The 19,738-nt window shown below is 34.1% G+C and overlaps 1 protein-coding gene and 1 long non-coding RNA gene across 3 annotated transcripts in view; one reads left to right on the top strand and one right to left on the bottom strand.

Moving 5' to 3' along the window:
- Positions 1-3,004: 3,004 nt before the first annotated feature.
- The window catches only part of LOC112904791, a 244,775-nt gene continuing 228,041 nt past the window's right edge, over positions 3,005-19,738 (bottom strand). Inside the window, exon 5 of the long non-coding RNA XR_003231368.1 lies at positions 3,005-3,077. This is a non-coding gene — a long non-coding RNA (uncharacterized LOC112904791). The remainder of the gene's footprint in view (positions 3,078-19,738) is intronic.
- Positions 12,841-16,173, top strand: LOC108745109. 2 transcript variants are annotated; one of them, XM_018481176.1, is made up of 3 exons: positions 12,841-14,009; positions 14,064-14,417; positions 14,559-16,173. In XM_018481176.1, exons 1-3 carry the CDS (start codon positions 12,926-12,928, stop codon positions 15,950-15,952), a joined length of 2,832 nt encoding a protein of 943 aa, XP_018336678.1. In that variant the 5' UTR covers positions 12,841-12,925; the 3' UTR covers positions 15,953-16,173. The 2 variants fall into 2 exon arrangements, with proteins under 2 accessions (XP_018336678.1, XP_018336677.1); XM_018481175.1 differs by having other exon boundaries at positions 12,841-14,417.

Here is a 19,738-nt window from a genome sequence, read left to right as displayed (position 1 = left end):
GTTAAATTATAAATTATGTATTAACATTTTTTTAATAAAAGATAAAAAGCATACCAATTTTTAAATTCTGTAGAAGAAGGCTGTGCCGCAATACGTACTATAGCGTCGTAGGGTGGTTTTCGAACAGAATCTTAAAAGTAAGCCAATACGGTCTATAAAATTTTTGACGATAGAAAATCATACAAATTTACTGTAAAATTGGAACAAGATGTTCGTAGATATTTACAGAAATGATTTAGATTTACTTGTTAGTATTTTCGATGGTTTTAAAACTTATTGTTTTAATATTATTTTACGTTATTTTTTAATAACATTTATTCATTTATCAATATAAATAAGCCTGTATGAAAATTTTTATTCAACAAAAACCTCAATAATTTTTATTCCATGAAAGGCTTGTATAATTCTGAAAAGAAAATGAGCTATATCGTTGATCTATATCTAATACAGAGAGCAAAGGACCCTGCTGTGTTTTCTGAGGAACCCTAGAGATGGAGCTGATACATAATCTAACGATTAAGTATGAGTTTTAGTTACTTTAATTATATACTTAGTATCCACTCTTTAAAATTATAGACAGTCGTCTTAAAATTCGTAAGTGGTATCATTTTAATGTGAAATACCCACAAGCATTATATTTAGGAAAACTCTGGGAAATTGCCGTATTCAATCTTGAAACTGGAAAACATGTCAATTGAATGATACATATACTTTTGAGGTGATAAAATTCAAATGCATCTGATAAGCTTAATTCAATTAACGGGTTTCTTGATTAATCAATCGTTTGCTATTTACTTGAATGAAAAAATGATCTACTAAAATTGTGGGTCATTTGACAGGATTCTGCCCTGAACATTTCAAACTAACAAGAGTATATATCAAAGCTGATATGATTCTAAACGTATTAGAAATAATAGGTGAACAGACGATTCTATGAAAGTCAATAAGAAATAAGCGAGATAGGTTGGTAGGACACCTTCTCAGGCATGAAGGTTTAGTCAGAGACATATTAGAGGCAGAAACAGAAGTTAAAAGAAGTAGAAGTAGACGTAGATTAGATTACTGTTCGCATATAGTTAAGGATGTGGGATGTTCTAGATTTAGGAAAATGCGAAGATTAGCTTAGGATAGGAAGGAGTGGAGGTGCGTGTCCAACCAGTCTTAGGACTGACGACCTTCTGATGATGATGAAATCGTAATCAATTACCTTTAATGTTTCTATGTTTACAAAATTAACAGATAAAAATAGTTGCGATGATAAAATTTAGTATGTCTAAATATAAGTAAATGAATGTTGGTGTGTCGAGTAAGGATCGTATAATATGATTTAGTAGTCAAGAATTAAGTGTGTAATATGTCTAACGTTCCTGCAATATTTTTGAAACACTCTGTATAATATATATGCAAAACAGTACACCTTTCCATTTTAACAAAAATTTCTTTCACAGTAATGAGGTAAAAATTCTAGAGACGGAAGAGAACAAATGTATATTATTATTTATATTTTTCCCAAAAAGCTTTGAAATATGTAAATTGTATAATAATAGTATAAATGTAGCTTTAGAACTTGCGAAAAATATGTTACGTTCCTAAATTACTCAAGCATTTTTTAATTTTTACAGATCCGGTTTAGAAGTTCAACCTTTACTGCAGTCTTTTAATGAATCAGCGAGTCAGCAGTTTTTATAAGAATATTTCATAAAAATAAGGTTAATTATATCCTTAACGAATGTACATATGTAAAAATAATGTGTAGCAGAAGTTATTATACAAGCCATAAACACAAATTTTTACAAGAAGAGAAAGAGGAAAGTAGAAAGAATGAGATTCTGATCATGGTTTTCCGGTATGCTGAATAAAAAATACAGTGAATATCAAGAGCACATCCAGAGTTTAAGTGTAATTCTTCGCAACTCGATGCTCTTTGACTTAATATCATAATTTCCGTTTTAATATATGCATTAAGGCCTCATCAGATAATGATTCATAATCACCACACATCTCAGTGTTAATAAGTGAACATTCCCAAGCTTGCGGTAAAGTAATTTAATAGCATGCTGAATTGTATCTCACGCGGTATTCACAGCTACTCACAATTATTTGTTTGTACTTTGAAGAAGTAAGGTACTCATAAAAATAGCACAAAAGTGTATAATTAACAGTGTATAACGGTTTCGAAAATCTAGCAAAATTCTTACAAAAATCACCATCACTATATAGTATAAAACAAAGCCGCTTCTCGCTGTTTGTCCCTATGTATGCTTAGATCTTTAAAATTACGCAACGGATTTTGATGCGTTTTTTTTAATAGATAGAGTGATTCAAGAGGCAGGTTTATATGTATAATACATGCAAAATATAGTAGAGAAACACTGGTAATTTTAGAGGTTTCTAATGTGATGTCGTAAATAAATACATTTTTTGCGCTTACATTGCAAACGCTGGCTGAACCTTACGAGATAGATCAAAATAATGTACTACAGTATTGTACACCTTAAAAAGGTTTACAAAAAAGTCCCCGATGGTATATGTCTATCTCTTAGGGATAACCCACAATAACCATTTTTTATTCATTACTTTTTGTAAGAAATAATGGCTTATTTACGAAGCGATTTTAAGCAATACAGCATTAATCCTTATCCAATTAAGTACTTTTAAATACATTGTGCATTTAATGTTGATCAATATGGCCCTTTACAGCATGTAATTTAAATGAATATTTTCGAAGGTATTACAGATTTAAAATGCAGGGACATAGCGGTTGCGGCGGTACCGGCCGGGGGGCCGATTTGTATTGTCTAATAACAAAAAAGCTGCGAATGTTGTGTATAAAGACATTCTGTAGTATATTTAGTATCAGCATTGCACCCGTGCGAAGCTGGAGCGGGTCGCTAGTTATTAATAAAACATGCAGCACAGACGTGTATCAAATACCTTAAGCTATGAGGATTAATAAATTAATCTTTAAAAAACCTTTTTAATCAAATTTTGAATTTTCTCTTACCTGTCTGTCTGTTCTTTTAATAAGATGGCTAAACAGGGAATGGGCTAAAGATTTACAGCTGGACTTCAGGCATCTGAAAAAGTAAAACTATTATCGTATACTTTCTGACTGTGTAATTATTGTTAATTATTTTTAGGTCCTTGATGACATTTCATATTATATACAAATAAAAAGTACTTTGTCAATTACACAGTTTCATTAAAAAGTCCTTACAGTAGTAGTAGGGGTGGACTGTTAGGTATATTTTTTCGGAGGGAGCAAGACATTAATTGAACCTTCTGTATTTTTTGACGATATAAACAATTGACATCTTGGTGGAATTTTGAGCACTTTTTAAAATTGCTACAAGCAAAAATGTCTGAAAATTTTAGGCTTCTCTGGGTATGAAGTGCGTTATTAATTTAAAAAGTTAACTCATGGTTGATGATAAGAATCAATCAAACTCTTGCTACCGTCGAAGAAACAATGTAATTTTGAATACTTTTTTGTATTCGTTTACTGGTCTGATATTGTTTTCTCACTCTGAGATTTTATTGAAGCTTCTAATAAACTTTACATACTTAAAAAAAAATTAACGTTTTTCATTGTAAGGGACTAGCTGGTAATAAACAAAAAAAAGTCTTTGAAACATTAATGTGAAATCAAGTTAATTTCTTCCTACCACAAATTACCTCAACTTAATGAGGAATAGATTTGTTGCTACTGTAACACCCTTGCCGGGAATCGAACCCTTAAAGGTAAGAGTACTGGTGCGTAATGCTAAGGGTTCGGACTCGATTCGAGGCGAGGGACAAATTTTACAAATTTTTTGGTTGAGTTTAGGTATCTAGGAAATCAGATAAGTTCGGACGGAAGGACTAGTAGGGATTTAAAGCAGAGGATAGCGCATGGTCGAGTTGCCCTCAATTAAAAGAAGTCACTTTTATGCTCTCGAACGGTTAATTTATAAATTCGAAAAAGATTCTTAAAGGTGTATGTTTGGAACGCGGCGCTGTACGGGTGAGAAACATGGACGGTGGGCGCGGCGAAAAAGAAAAGGTTAGAAGCGTTCGAAATGGGTTGTTACAGGCGAATGATTAAGATACCGTGGATAGAGAAGGTTAGAAATGAAGAGGTATTAGAAAGAATAGGAGAACAGAGGACTCTATGGAAATCAATAAAAAATAGGCGAGATTGGTTGGTAGGACACCTCAGGCATGAAGGTCTAGTTAGAGACGGCAATAGGAGTTATGAGGAGTAGAGGTAAACCTAGATTAGATTCGCAATTAGTTAAAGATATAGGAGATGTTTTAGTTTTAGAGAAATGCGAAGATTAGCTCAGGATAGGAAGGAGTGGAGGTGGGTGTCCAACCAGTCTTAGGACCGACGACCTTATGACGGTGATGAATTTTGTGGTATGGAGAAATTAATGTTCGATAATTATTTAAAAAATAAAAGGCTAACTCATTTACTTTCAATTGCTATATAAAACAGTAGGGATAAATTAGGAATATTTTTTTTATTAAAGAAAAAGTAAACTTTCTTATCTCATAAAAAGTATGTATATGTTTAATAATAGTGTCCTTTCTCAAGATCTTTAAGTCGTCAATTTCAGAACAAACACGTTCATCTACCTGTTCACTCACTTTCATACATGTATGTATAAGGTATTAATTCGTCTGGCAATAATATGTGGTAGCATTGTGGAGAAAGCTTTTAAAGCTGACTAAGTAAGTAATTTAATAAATAAACTTTCACCATCTACAAGCCAATGAAAAATCACACATGCGAAAACCTCAATTTAATCGTGCGCTTCTACATTTAGCAGATACTATTACTAGAAGTAGCATCAGTGCAAAGCAAACAAAGAGAAATTAAATTAACTTGTTTTTCAAATGGTGACAATAAAAATTGCAGTACTTATGTAGAAACGTTTTGTTTAAAGACAAATTTCCCACAGTGATGTTCCTTCATTCTTTAAAGTTCAGCAACTCAAAAAAATTTAAGAAAAATAAATTTCTAACATCTATGTTACATAATTACATTTTGTAATGGAATACAAAAAGTTTAAAGAAATTTTAAGGCACTCCTTAGATAGATCGTCATATTCAAGAAAATCATTTCAATTTTATTCGATTAGATCAGAAATGAAAATATATTCTAATGCAATAAATTAGAGATGAGTCGGGTTTGTATCCGGTACTCGTCGGATGCGACACTCTTTTTAGGATCCGGCCGGGTACAGGATAATGACGCCGAGTACCCAGCAGTAGCGGATAATTCTACCAGAGAAGAAAAACTAATCACTAGCTATAATAATTTAATAAGTATAGAAAATATTGTTTGTTCGGGAAATGTGACCAACATGTGATCTCAAAATTAAGTTGTACATCTCGTGAAGACTTGCTGGAGAGGATTACGTCAGCGAGCTCCACAACAACCTGAGGATATTCAAGAAGATGTACGTTCCCAGTGACTGCATGAATGAAGGATTCCAGGAGGATGACGTGGTGAACTTATACAATCCAAAGCATCATATGGGGTATATCATCGAAACTACAACGGCATTGATAAAATTCATATGAACTGTCAAACGAATCAACGATGTCGCATACCCAATCACTCGTGCATCAAAGGGAAATTCGGACGTATTATCGAATTTTTATTGATTGATTGCAGGTAGACTCATAGACATACGGCATATATTCTCTTTCATGCTAGAAATAAGTTGGAACGTATGCCACAAACATATGTTGGTTGTGACTTACGTTCACTCTACTTGACTGTAGTGATGACGATGTAACTCACAACTCTCGGGGGTAGCTTATATTGTATGCCATAAACATATGTGGACTTCGGTCAGTACCAACCTATGAATATATTGACGCCCACGCAATCATATATTAATAACATAATGGTCAATTTCAATCGGAAGGCTCCATATGCTGGTGACCATGCAAACTTGTTTCTTGGATTCTTAGTAGGTACAAGGAATTTATGGCTACGCCGAGTAAACCGAATACAGATTTTGGGTTAGTGCTGAAAGACTGCAAAACGTATTTTCCTCCTTGCAGGAGTGCTCGCTGAAGATTTTTGTGTGACGCACCCGCTGTGGTCATTAAAAAGAGGTTAATCTGGCTACCGGAGCTGCAAGACGAGTTCAGCAATGGAAGGAAGATTTAGCAGATCTAAAAGATAAGACGAGGGCTCAATCGTATGAATTGGACTGGAGTGAAGATATTGGTATGCACTACTAATCCACAACAAGAACCCTTACAATTGATAAGGATGGTGAATTGCTCCTTTCAACTGAGGTCCGAATGCTACAAATGCCAGAACTTTAAGTACCGGCACGATCCTTCGCGGGAAGGGCAGAATATGATTCGGGACGGATCATTCTTAAGGAAGAGGAAGTGTTATGGCTAAGCACAGCGGGTTGACGTTCGAATGGTAAAAATGCCAGAACTTTAAGTACCAGCACGATCCCTCAAGGAAAGGGCAGAATATGATTCGGGATGGATCGTCCTTAAGGAAAAGGTACTGTTATGGCCAAGCACGGTGGGCGATCAATTGTAGGCATCTTTTTATCACATGTAGGGATCGTAAATTATCACCATCATACACACACATGAAGTTCAATACAAAAAAAACTCCAGAAAGTTCGAGAAATGGATGTCTTGAAAAAACACTGCTAATATATTGCATATATGCTACTCTATTAAATAAAAGGTTAGACCCTTCAATAAAGTAGGATATCAAATAGGTACAAATCAAAAATATATTTAAATACTAACCATTTAATTTGTGTTTATGTTAAATGTTTTTATTCCTTCAATCTGATTTTGATAATTATAATTTTTTAAATACTCATTTTTACAAAATGTTGATCTAACATTTAAAGTAACTTCTATCAAGTAAAAGTAGATTTGGTCGCCTACTGACTATTGGAATTTAGTGTCTGCTGTAGTTACTTTTGATAGAAATGTGACTAATAGATTATTTGGTTTGTGAGTAAAAATTATTCTTTTAGTAGGTTACTGACCAATGATAATAAAATTCTTGTACCAACGTAAGTTATTCATCTCGCTTTTTGCGGACTATAACATCACACACATATATATACAGAGAATAACTTTCCAAACAGGTTTGGTCTCCTCAGGTTCACGGACACACGAAATGAAACCACTTGTAGTGAAGAAAATAATTTATAACTAATAGTTACTGTCTCCACGACTAAAAAGTTATGGAATCGAAATGATAAAATGTTTACAAACAATAATATTAGTATGTTTTGTTTTAAACTGTTTTTATTCTTATTCCTTCAAATCGATGAATTCATTATCCTGTGTTACCTATACGCATGTCTTTCCAGCGTTCTAAAGGATGTTTGAAATCTCTGATAATTATCGATATTTCTCCAGTTTAGTACTGGGTGTTGATACCGATGTCAAACACCTGCTTAGAATAAGTAAACATGTGATACAATGTTATTGAATGTTTTTAGAGCACTCCTCAACTAGAATATTCTCGAATGTCTAGGTTTGTTCTCAGACAGAATGTTCTAGAGTTAACTGGACAGGAAGAATCCAGAACACAGTGGAATGTTCAAAGACCATGAGAGTGGTAGGGCTGGTATCTGAAGCAGTTTTATATATGTATTTCTACCAGTGTTTGAAAAACGTTTGGAATCTCCCATGTTCAATATTTCTCTAGTTTGATGGCGGTATGGGTTTGCGAGTCGACCGCTTGCCACTAGAGACTCTTAGAATAAGTGAGAATCTACTGGAATGTTCTCGATTGTTTCTAGAATTGTTCTCGACCATATGCATATATTGGAGCATTTTATATATTTCGAAAGTGTTCTAAAAAAGTACAATAATGTTCACGATCTGTCCAGTTTAGGGGTAGGTGTGTGCGCTTGTGAGTCGACCATAAGCCAATAAGTAAGAATGTACCAAAATATTCTAGAATACTTATAGGGTGGCCCTTAGGTAGAATGTTCTAGAGTAAAAAAGATCAAAACAATTGAGAACGTTCTAAAATGGACGAAAACTTTTATGTGTGAGTATATTACGGTATTTTCACTAATGTTTTATCCTATAATATTCGATATTTATCCAGTTGGTGTACATTTGGATTTACAAGTCGATCACCACCAAATATGCGTCGAAAAAGTGTATCTGAGACGATGAAAATTGTCTTTGAGAATCAACGTATTTTCTTTTCTAATGTTTATACTTGGGACTGCAGTCATTTGCTGCGTTTCGAACACGCCCTTGTTAAGTTAGGAAATGCTTCATGGGTAGAACAGACAAAGTGAAAAGACTTAACCGAATAACAGTAAGTGGTGCCGCAGTTAGAGGTTGCTTAGGTACGCAAAAGATCAGGGGTTGGTTTTATTGGATAATGCCTAGTTCCCTCTCATATACCTGTTTTTAATTAGGGTTAAAATTTTCGCTATGTCGAATTCCCTCCTAATTATACATCAATTGCCTCCCAAAGGCGGCGGACCTTGAGTGCTAATTACCACTATAAAGTCATAAAGAGTTGTTTAAATAATACAGCCTCACATCACATATTAATCTTAATATTATTCATATATTATAGATACCACACTAACAATTTTATCAGACTACCCTTCTATTGGTCAAATACAAGACAAACTAAAACTAATAAAGTTTTTTCTGGATGATTGCATTAAAAAGCTAGACGCACACGAATTACCAAACATTGAATTTGTTAAGGTAGTGGGAAACCATTTTAAAATTAAATAAATAAACATTTCATAACTGATATGTCTTTTTTTTCTAAAATTATTAAATAAAATCGGTAAGTAGTCGTCAACTTAATTATCGGAGTTGATATGAACGGGAGGGAACTCGGCTAGTACCCGGGAGGGAATTCGACATCTATATTTTAACCAAAAGTACCTGCGGGAGGGAATTCAGCATCACCGGTTTTATTACTGCCTGGTTTGAATTAAATCGTTAAGCAAGCGTCTTTTTTAAATTCCTGAGAATGTTGAACATTCTTTGAAGTCTGATACTGGCAACATGCTCAAATTCTGTTTACGTGCATCTCTTTCTGTTGCTCATCAATTGGTGTAATGTTATTCTCTTTTGTTTATGAGTGTCCGCTGCAATTCCTACATGACATCTCCCTTATGTATGTATGTATATTCCCTATAATGTCTGTCGTGAGTAAAAATAGTCGTTATGTGAGCAACGTCTCTAGTCTAGTTAGTATGTAAACTGAAAGATGTAAATAAATGCGGTAGTTTTATTGAGGACTATGGCAATTTTGAATGTCCTAACTGTAGATGAAAATATTAACCTAAGTAAGTTGTTTTTAGTCAGCTAGTAATTATCAAAGCAAAACTATAATACATTAATACATAAGTATTTATTACAAGGCAGTTTCTCACATATCTTTCAACGAACTAGTTTTGAATTTTGCATCTGCGTCACAAAATGATCACGAATTTCGAATAAGAACGAAGAGATCTCCGGTCTAATTCTTCTGATTTATGTTGGCGACTGTTACTGTCGTTACAAATCATTTATAATCAAAAACGTATTAGTTACCACTGATCGAGGGCTACTTTTGACGTTAAACTAAAATAATAACATCAAATTGACATTTCCTTAAATTTACAGTGAAATTCAAATTTTTCTTTAATACCTGGGTACGTACATTAATTACGATGAAATTCGTAAAACTTTGTTTCCACGATGTTAAGCAAATTATACGTTTAAGTAAATGTATTCTGGATGATTTTATTCATCAGGCTAAACAAAACGGGACTGCATTATTCAAACAACGTGCGAATTCGAACAAAACTGATGAAAATGAGCAGACGAATATGTTGGAAGATATTAAGTATGTGGATAATGGATGCAACTGTTGTACAGGCACATACGAAGCAACTGATTCGAACGGAAGTGTTAAAAACAGTCCAAAATCCAACATATTACTATTTAAAAACTCCTCAGCAGACATGATTGCTATTTCAACACACGATACGTCCAACCGTACGAAAAATGAGCTGCAGAACTTAGTCAAAGAAAAATTCTTCACTAATCTCGAAGACCATATCGATAATTTGAAATATTCGAATCAGAACTCATCCAACATGGCCAAACAGAGCACACCATGTTACCACGTGTGCTACTACGAAATAATTAAAAACAGTGGTGACGGTGTGGGCCTCGTACTATTGAGGAAAAATTACGCCGATTGGATGTTGGATGTAAATCATGAAAACGACTCAACATCTTTGGAAGCAAATGATTACTACCTTCAGTCTTTCGAGAAGCTCGTAGAGAATCACAATGTTGATTACGTCAGTGATTTTACAGATTGCTCCGATAGTTTAAAGATTACAGGGATTGTAATGGGCGAGAAGCAAAATAACGTTAAGTCAGATGAACGCTTAATAGACGACATAGTACGAGATATTTCTCTAGCTAATGAAAAACGGTCGGTAAATATAATTCCATAGTAAGTTTGCATTCACGTGAAAATAAGGTGGGTGATCTAACACAAAGAAACACCCCTATAATTATTACAAAGTCAATTAATTTAATTCGCTAAAATATGCACGGTTTACTAGCACTATCAAAGAAAATGATAGTAGAGACTTGTATAACGTACAATAGAACTTTGATTGACAGATTAATTTCTTAAACAACATGCACAAACAAGTATCATATTCATAACTACCATTTGCTCTTGTGTTTAATTTCAATTTAGTTTTAATGACATAATTCATAAATGATTAGGGGTTACAATAATGAAAAGAAAAAAGTAAAAACATCGTTTTTAGAGCATTTTGTAATATAATGCCACTCGTATATACTTTCAAGAGTAGCCATACAACATCACTACTGCACCAATGTACTATAAATCGCAATAACCATTATGATACTTTATCTTTAATAGATCAAAGTTTGTACAATCTATAATTTTAATAAAAATCTGTAAATACTGCCGATATTTATTACGATAAAAGCTATTCATGAGGTATTAAAGAAACTTCACATTTAAGCCGTATAATTTTCATATGCTTTGAGAGCTCATATAGCAAGGCTTGTGTGTGAAAAATTCCAATTAATTCTACGCAGTAGTTTTTGGTTGGTGCCCTTTTAAATATGGAGAGCGATAAGCAGCATTTTCGACATATCTTACTGTTTTACTACAGAAAGGGTAAAAATGCTGTTCAAGCCAGAAAGAAATTGACTGATGTGTATGGAGAAGGTGTGTTGACAGTACGCCAGTGCCAGAACTGGTTCGCTAAATTTCGATCCGGCAATTTTGATGTCGAAGTTGCACCACGTTCGGGAAGGCCGGTTGAAGCTGATAAAGACGCGATAAAGGCATTAGTTGATGTGAACCGGCGAATAACAACACGTGAGATCGGATTGAGGTTAAATTTATCAAATTCAACAGTTTATGACCACTTGAAAGGCCTGGGATTATCCTCGAAGCTCGATGTATGGGTTCCCCATGTTCTCACAGAGAGAAATCTGTGTCGCCGCATTGACGTCTGCGATTCGCTTCTCAAACTTCACGAAAATGATCCGTTTTTGAAGCGCATCATCACTGGGGACGAATAATGGGTTGTATACAACAACGCCAAACGCAAGAGGTCATGGAGCAAAAAAGATGAACCGGCTCAAACCATTTCCAAAGCCGATATTGACCAAAAAAAGGTGATGATGTCTGTTTGGTGGGATTTTAAAGGAATCGTTTTTTTTTTTTTGAGCTTTTACCGGATAACAACGATTAATTCGGAAGTCTACTGTCATCAGCTGGACAAACTGAATGATGCACTTCAACAGAAAAGGTCAGAACTAATCAACAGGAAAGGTGTAGTGTTTCACCAAGACAACGCGAGACCTCACACAAGTTTGGTCACTCGCCAAAAGCTTTTACAGCTTGAATGGGATACAATGCTACACCCACCATATTCTCCAGACCTGTTCCGGTCACTCCAAAATTTTTTAGACGGTAAACCCTTCACCTCAAATGAGGAGGTCAAAAACCTCCTCGATCAGTTTTTTGCCAGCAAAGACCAAAAATTTTATGAGCGTGGAATTATGCTACTACCAGAAAGATGGCAAAAGGTGTTGGACCAGAACGGTCAATATATAATTTAATATAGTATTTGTTTATTATACGAAAACTGTCTTTCATTTCCACAAAAAAAAAAACGAAATGACTTTCCGAACAGCCCTACAATAACGAATTTTCTATAAAATTAGAAAATATTACCCATATTGGCATTTGATAGGTATTTATATATACAAAATGTTGACCTATACTGCTTTAAAGTTTAAATTTGTTACTTTCTTGGGATCTGCTGTTGTTAGCGCCAATGACGTCATGATCCGAAAAGGGACGCGCTCTCACTCAGTTGACCAACCTCGTCAGGGACGTGTTTAGTTTGAATCGGATTTGACTATTTGCTTAATTCGAAGAACTTCTACTTTCACGATGGTTAAAGGAATTGAACGTTAGAGAAATGTATTTTTTATAAAAAAACATATTAAGCACAAATATATAGATAATATCAGCGATTCCTAAATGGTGTTCCGCGGAATCCTTATAAAAAATGGAAAATTCAAATGGATGGTAAGGATGGTGTAAAAAGGACGAAGAAAATCTTGTGGAGGAGGAAAATATCAGAAGGATAGAAATGTTTAAAGTTTGTAAAATGCATGTATACAGAGCAAAGGTATCCACTTATTTGCAAATGTTCTTGAAGCCACTATTTTTTTGTCTAATCGTAAAAGCAAATTGTTTAATCCCATGGCCATCTCTGGGTAATAATAATTAATATGTGACGAGAATGACAACTAAAATAAACTGACATTTGTAGAAATTTGCTGTGAACGTTCAATTTTTCCTCTTAAACAAGAATATTTAAATAATTCCTCCAGAATGAAACTCGCAAAATGCTTGCTGGCGAACACGGAGTATATTTCGTATTTGAGTAAGCGTCTTTTGAACAACATCTACTCTCGTATAACGCAAATTCAGAATGGACTAGTTAATGAGAAAATAGATCATACAGATGCTTCTTGTGAAGAAGAAAACATGTTAGTGGCAATGAATTCAAGATTTACTGAGTTCAACAGTTTCGTGGATATAGAACAGACCTTTATATTGGACGAACCCTCTTCTGAAAAGGACACAACCCAACCAGTTATTGATACAGCCGAAAGAACAAAGTCAACTGCTGGTTTAGTATACGGTGACAGAGATACATTGCCTCAAGCAGAAAATTTATTAACAGTAAATTCTTCGGCTAATGATGAATTTTCTTCCACTTTTCGAGAAGAAATGGAAGGATTCTTTATTAAAAAAGTTATTGCAAAGGAAAAACAGGAAGCGGTCAAGAGTAAACTTAAAATCTACAAAAAAAATTTTCAATTAAATAACTTATTAGGACTTAACAATATTAGACAATTATATCCCGATTTCCGTATTTTCAAGTTAAGAAAAGTACTAAAGGATATTTTTGAGAACGGCCAACTCGTTGAAGAAGCGAATTTACCCTCCAATGAATCGCAAACTTTAACAGTTATATGTGAAAATGCAAATAATGATGAGAATTCGGTTCAGACAGAAGGCTTAAGGAATGAAACAAATATTCTTCGTTATTTCCCTTCAGATGATTATGAAAATGTAATTAAAGTGTTGGAGGTAAACGAAGAGCAGTTTAGGAAATTGGATAACTTCTTGGAGGGACTGGAATCAGAGCAGGACGAGAGAGAGGAAGAGGAACAAGAAAGAGAAGGAGAAGGAGAAGTAGAAGAAGAAGAAAAAGCTGAAACTGAAGAACCGATTGAACAAGACGAAAACACCGACGACTCACCTACTGTAGAATATTCCATCGAGGATTTGCTAGTAAAAGGTAGCAACCATGAAAGTGTCCTTCAAACGATTTTAAAAATCACAAATGCCAATTTTATTAATAATGAGTCATCACACCAACTACTGAAGCAATTAAATCACGCAGAAGGTAAAGTTGGCCAAAGCATTTTAAAAGATTTACAACTAACTTTGTTTTCAAAAGACTGCTCTCATTTACTCAGAAGAGATAACGAAAAAGCTTCACTAATTGCTCAAGTTTTTTCAAACCCAGTGGCCTCTATATTTGATTTCTATTTTTCTGCATCGAATATAAATCCAGTTGGAAATTGTCAATGGGACAGAAAAGACGATGAAATTTATTACTCCAATGATGATAGCAAAGAGGAAAAATTGGATATTGTAGATCGAAAAGAAGAACAATTTAAGTTTGATAATAAAAGTCTGAAGAATTATTATGAAGTTAATGTAGAAAGTGAATGTGTAACTGAAAACAAACATGGATTTGATTTCAAAAAGAACTTATACAATATGTTAAGCAATAAGTATGAAAAACGAGGTAATTCAAAATTAATGCTGTAAATTAAAATACTGTTAGGCCAGGATTTGCGTTAGAACTAAACAAGAAAGTCGATAGAATACGATAAAATACATTAAACACCTTAGCAATTTCTACACACGCTTAAACATTAACTTTTAGTTTCAGATTTACAAAAATCATGTAATAAAGAAGGTTTTGATGTAGATAAAATAAATTACTACACAAATATACTGCAAAGTGTTGAAAAGAAACCCAGCATCATTATGAAAAAGTACTACCCTCCATCGAGTAGAAAAGATCCGCAATTAAATGAATGTTTATATTTAGTAAAAAATAACGAAAGTTGTCCTTTGGTTACTAAATCGAACGAATGCTTTTTGCCTTCCAAATATTGTGTCAGTTACGATTCTTCGAAACTCAATTCAAAAATAGTCGAAAAGGTGAACAAAAGCCTTATTCATGAAAATAGTAATATGGAACTAACCAAAGTAGACGCTTACAATGTCTCGTTCAATAACAGTAATGGCGATAAAATTGTACACAATATGGAGTCACAAATCGAATACTTCATGAAATTGGCTTCAGGCCGCGTATATAAGTTTACTGGTTATAATGCAATGTTAAACGCAGTTGAATCAAAAATAGTACGTTCATTTATCGAAGACAAATTAATAAATATTATCAACTATGAGGGAACACAAAAAGAAATAATGTGCGAATTAATTAAACTGCAATATGAAAATCAGTTTGGATCGATTTTCTACAAAAAAGAGATGTCAAGTGGAGATACGATCAAAAGTATTAAACCAACTAATACAATAAAAAAGAAGAGGCAATTTAATGCTACATCTAAACTAGTCAGAATCGGTAAAATACACTGTACATTTGAGCACATGCTTATAATTTCTAATCCTTATCTGAGAGTCATTCCGAAACAATATATCCATTTAAGCACCTTGGAGAAATTCTTCAATCTTAGCATACTGCGACATATCCCTGATTTCAGTAAGAGGGAAGAACTAAATGCCCTGTGGAACTTCTTTTCTTTTTTCATCACAAACAAACAACCCGTGGATGATGATTCCACTAAACATCCTTTCGTTACCAATTCGAAAATTATTTTCCAATTATTAAAAACCATACAGCAGTGCGGTCTTGGAAGAAATTTCAATGAGCAGACTTATCCATATCCAAAAAGGGATTCTAAGAATCAAAGTCGAAGAGAATTGATGAAAGATGTTACCATTTTTGCACAAAAAGTAGCCAATGCTGAATCTAGTCCACAGGAAGAGGCTAAATTACTCGATGCAAATATGAAGCAATTTTGCAAACTTGAAAAGAAAGTAATCCGAAACATGTTGCTCAATCAGAACTGCTTGAAGATACTAGAAAATTCGGGATGTTTTTTCGATTACAACATTGAGCTGATACAATCGAAGCCAAAAGAAATTGATATTGTTAATCGTACTACAAATGCAGTAGTCAAGAAAATTGAAGATCTCATAATGTTGACGGAGAAAAGCGGTGATGCATATAATGACTTGCACATATAGTTAACTCAGGTGTAACATCATTCCCTTATCATTTATTTCACCGACAAAACATGAAATGATATCATACAACGCAGAATATTTGACATCTACATATGACAGAAAAATAAATTACAATCGAAAGTTTGTCAACCAATTAAGAAATAACACATTCACCTTATGTACCGTATTCTCAGTTGATGTACGTACGAATTCGTTCGGCAATAAATATATCTTAACTTTTATTAAATTTGAATTTATTTCTAGCGAATACCTTATCTCTACAGTTTCGTGATAACTATGGGTTTAGATAGGTAAGGGCAAGGGGGCACTGCTACCTATATAAACTTACAGCTATTGAAAATCTGCCGCCCCCCCTCAGGAAAATCTCTAATTTCTCCCATAGTAATAACTTCAAAACCCAATAAATTCAATAGTGGAGAGTAAAAATACGTAACAACCAAGGGATTATTCATTTCTAGCATATCTTTTGTCGCACAGACTGAATATGGTCGAAAATTTTGAAATATCCTAGCCTCAGCATACAAATACTATTTTGGATTTTGTTTCAAAATTGAGATATCTAGTCAAAGCTTTTCTCAGGGGCGGCGGAGCGTGATTTCGTAGAATAAAAAAGGGTAAGGGGGTTCACCACTTAAACCTAGGGAGTAATAATAGTTGCCTAATAAATAAATTAAGGATTGAAAACAAAAATAAGACAATTGCACTTAGTGCTGAAGGTAATGAAATACAGTTGATTTCTTCCACAGGAAATGCTACGTAAACGTGCCAGTTCGTCGAAGCTGATCGGCTGAAGAGGACCCTAGTTGGTCCTAGAACGGCCTGAGGTAGAGGGGTTTTAGTCGGTAGATCCGAGGACTTCTTCCTCGGGAATCCAACACTACCCAGTCGTGCGGACGGCTGGGTGTCTTTTGAAGATTTCCCCTCTCCCACGAAAACATTAAAAAAATCGAAGCTGTTTTCCCTTCATGTTGACCGATCCAAAAGCAACAAAGAAGATTTCATGTAAACCTATAATGTTTCTATGTTTCCACTATAGCAAAAAATGTTTATCCTAAATTTTATGCTTTATTTCTTTTGCATCCGATTGTAAGAGTATTATATGAAAATAAATAAAAGTAAAACAAAAATGCTGGTATGCAAGGGAAGAAGAAGTAGGAAAAGAGCGAATACAAAGATAGGAGACGAAAGATTAGAAGAATTGACTGATTTTAGGTATCTAAGTCAGGACGGAAGGAGTAGTAGGGATATAAAGCTGAGGATAGCGCAGGGTCGTGTCGCCTTCAATAAAAAGAGGTCACTTCTATGCTCGCGAACAGTAATTTTGAAATTCGAAAAAGATTGTTAAAGGTTTTTGTTTGGAGCGAGACGTTGTACGGGTGCGAAACATAGACGGTGGGTGAGGCGGAAGAGAAAAGGTTAGAAGCGTTCGAAATGTGGTAATACAGGCGAGATTTGAGGATAGAGAAGCTTAGAAATGAAGAAGTATTAAAAAGAATAGGAGAACAGAGGACTCTACGGAAGTCAATAAGAAATAGGCGAGATAGGTTGGTAAGACACCTTCTCATGCATGAAGGGCTAGTCAGAAACATATTAGAAGCAGAAACAAGAGTTAAAAGGAGTAGAGGTAGTCCTAGATTAGATTACTGTTTATGTGGGATGTTTTAAGGAAATGCGAAGATTAGCTTAGGGCAGAAAAGAGTGGAGGTGCGTGGCCAACTACTCTTAGGACTGATGACCTTATGATGACGATGTTCCGATTTAGTTTTCGTTTGACGCCCTTATGAGTGAACTTCACTATACCTACTTACGTATAAAAAGAAAGCAATTGAATGTTTACTGGATTTTATTAAATCTAAAAATAATACAGCAATAATATTTTCTAGTATTTATATACCCACAAATTTTCAGCTATATAGCTCAATCAGGTGACATATTTATTCTACTTTTGTGAACAACTATAAAAAAACTCACTATTTCTGTAGATATTTACATATGTAATTCGCATACACAACGAATATTTATTAGTACGTAGTTATTGCTGTGTGCATGTAACTTTCAGCATATTTGCCTTTGCATCGGTTTTTCTGAAATCTTCTTGGTTCATTTCAATTATCATAGCATTGTTTTTGCGTTGAACATTCATCTCATCAGTTGTTACTGTTTGCATGTCTTCCCGTGACACTGTATAGTACTGATTCCGAAAATTTTCGATATCTTTTAAAAAGTGCATTTGACTGACAGTTTCCCTTAGAATTTCTCTTTCTAATTTATGGAATTGCTTCAAATTCACTTTCAATAATTTCGCAGTTTCAATCCGTTCTATAGCAACCCGTCCTAGTTTCTTAACCTCACTTGGGTCAGCATCATTGATTTTTAATTTGAGTTTTGATGTTGGTTCCATGCAGCTGCCTGTGGAGGAAGGTGCTTGCACGAAATAACATTTAACGTTACTATATGTTGGACGATTCGATTTTGCTTTCTTACTTTGGAAGGTCTGAGGTTCATAAATTTTTATTAGTTGATCTGGTAATCTGGATTTGTCTCCTGGATTCGATTTTGAAAAGTGGGTGTTGTACTCCGATTTCCTTTTAGAAATATTCCAACTGCTTCTATTTGCTGCCTTTGCTACTTCAAATTTATTTCTTCTTTTATGGTCATAATTTTTTTTATTATCTGTATCACTTATCCTTTTCGTCATATCGTCGTTATGAAGTGAATTTATCCTGTACATTCTGCCATTATTATTAATTTTAAAGTCTATTGTTCGGACTTCATAAGTTTCCATTAATCTACATTTTGGATGAAATAGGGTATCCATAAAAACCACTGCTGGGTTAAATTTTAACGATTTAAATTGATGATTATCCTGTGACGTTTGCTGAGGGTTACATTCTTTATTTGCCAAAAAGTGAGATTTGTTTAAAGATGCGTCTAAAGTTGTTTCACTTTTAGATGTCTTATTAATTTTTTCATTAAATACCTGTTCGTGCTTTTCAGTTTCTAACTTACTAGAAATTTTACAGGAATAAATTAATTTCGAATGTTTTCCATTTTGGACAAAGTCCACATTAGTTTTAGAAATTTGAATTTCGTTATTCCTCGATGAGTAATGACGATAAATTATCAAATTTTGGAGCAAGTCAAACAGTTCCGATTTTATGTTTGTGTTGAACTGGTTGTGTGGCAATTGAGGTTTGAAACGTGTGAAATCCTTACAAATTAATCGATCCTGTATATTCGTCTTTGAGTTTTTTTTGACTTCGTTGCATGTTACTACATGGGACTTTTCTGGTTTAGGGGAACAATTGAGGCTTTTGTCTTTTATTTGGTCAGGTAACTCATTTGAAATCTCTTCATTATCAGCTTTCTTAACTTCACAACAATTGCACGAACGTATTTTCAGCTCACCCTGGCTCTCAGGAAATTTTGGCTTAGAACTATAAAACGTAGCATCTGATGGTACACTTCTTGAGGTGTTTAACTCGCTACCGAAATTCAAATCGGTTGCAAATGTGGAATCATTAATCAGTTGAAACATATTAATTTTTACTGATGGTATATTGACCAATGCTTTATACTGACTTTGAAGTGCATTTTTACCACATGATACTATGTACGAGAACTCACTGAATGTGTTTGTGTATACCTGGGAATATGTCTTCGCTGATTTTGTAACATAATCAAATAATTTATACATTTTTAAGTACTGAAAGAAATGGGTAAATGTTCTGATGAGCGAAACAAAATAAATTTGACAATCTTCAACATTTTATTTGATAGTTGTAT

The sequence above is a fragment of the Agrilus planipennis genome, unplaced genomic scaffold (genome assembly GCF_000699045.2).
Source record: "Agrilus planipennis isolate EAB-ADULT unplaced genomic scaffold, Apla_2.0 scaffold37, whole genome shotgun sequence".
NCBI classification, from domain to species: Eukaryota; Metazoa; Arthropoda; class Insecta; order Coleoptera; family Buprestidae; genus Agrilus; species Agrilus planipennis.
This window is presented reverse-complemented; position numbering and strand designations above follow the sequence as displayed.

What these genes read in the sequence shown, in the direction of transcription:
- LOC108745109 (XM_018481175.1), top strand. Translation starts at nt 12,926, where the DNA reads ATGAAACTCGCAAAATGCTTGCTGGCGAACACGGAGTATATTTCGTAT. An exon ending in CAATAAGTATGAAAAACGAG is followed by an intron (nt 14,418 to 14,558) that starts GTAATTCAAAAT and finishes ATTAACTTTTAG; the next exon opens with TTTCAGATTTACAAAAATCA.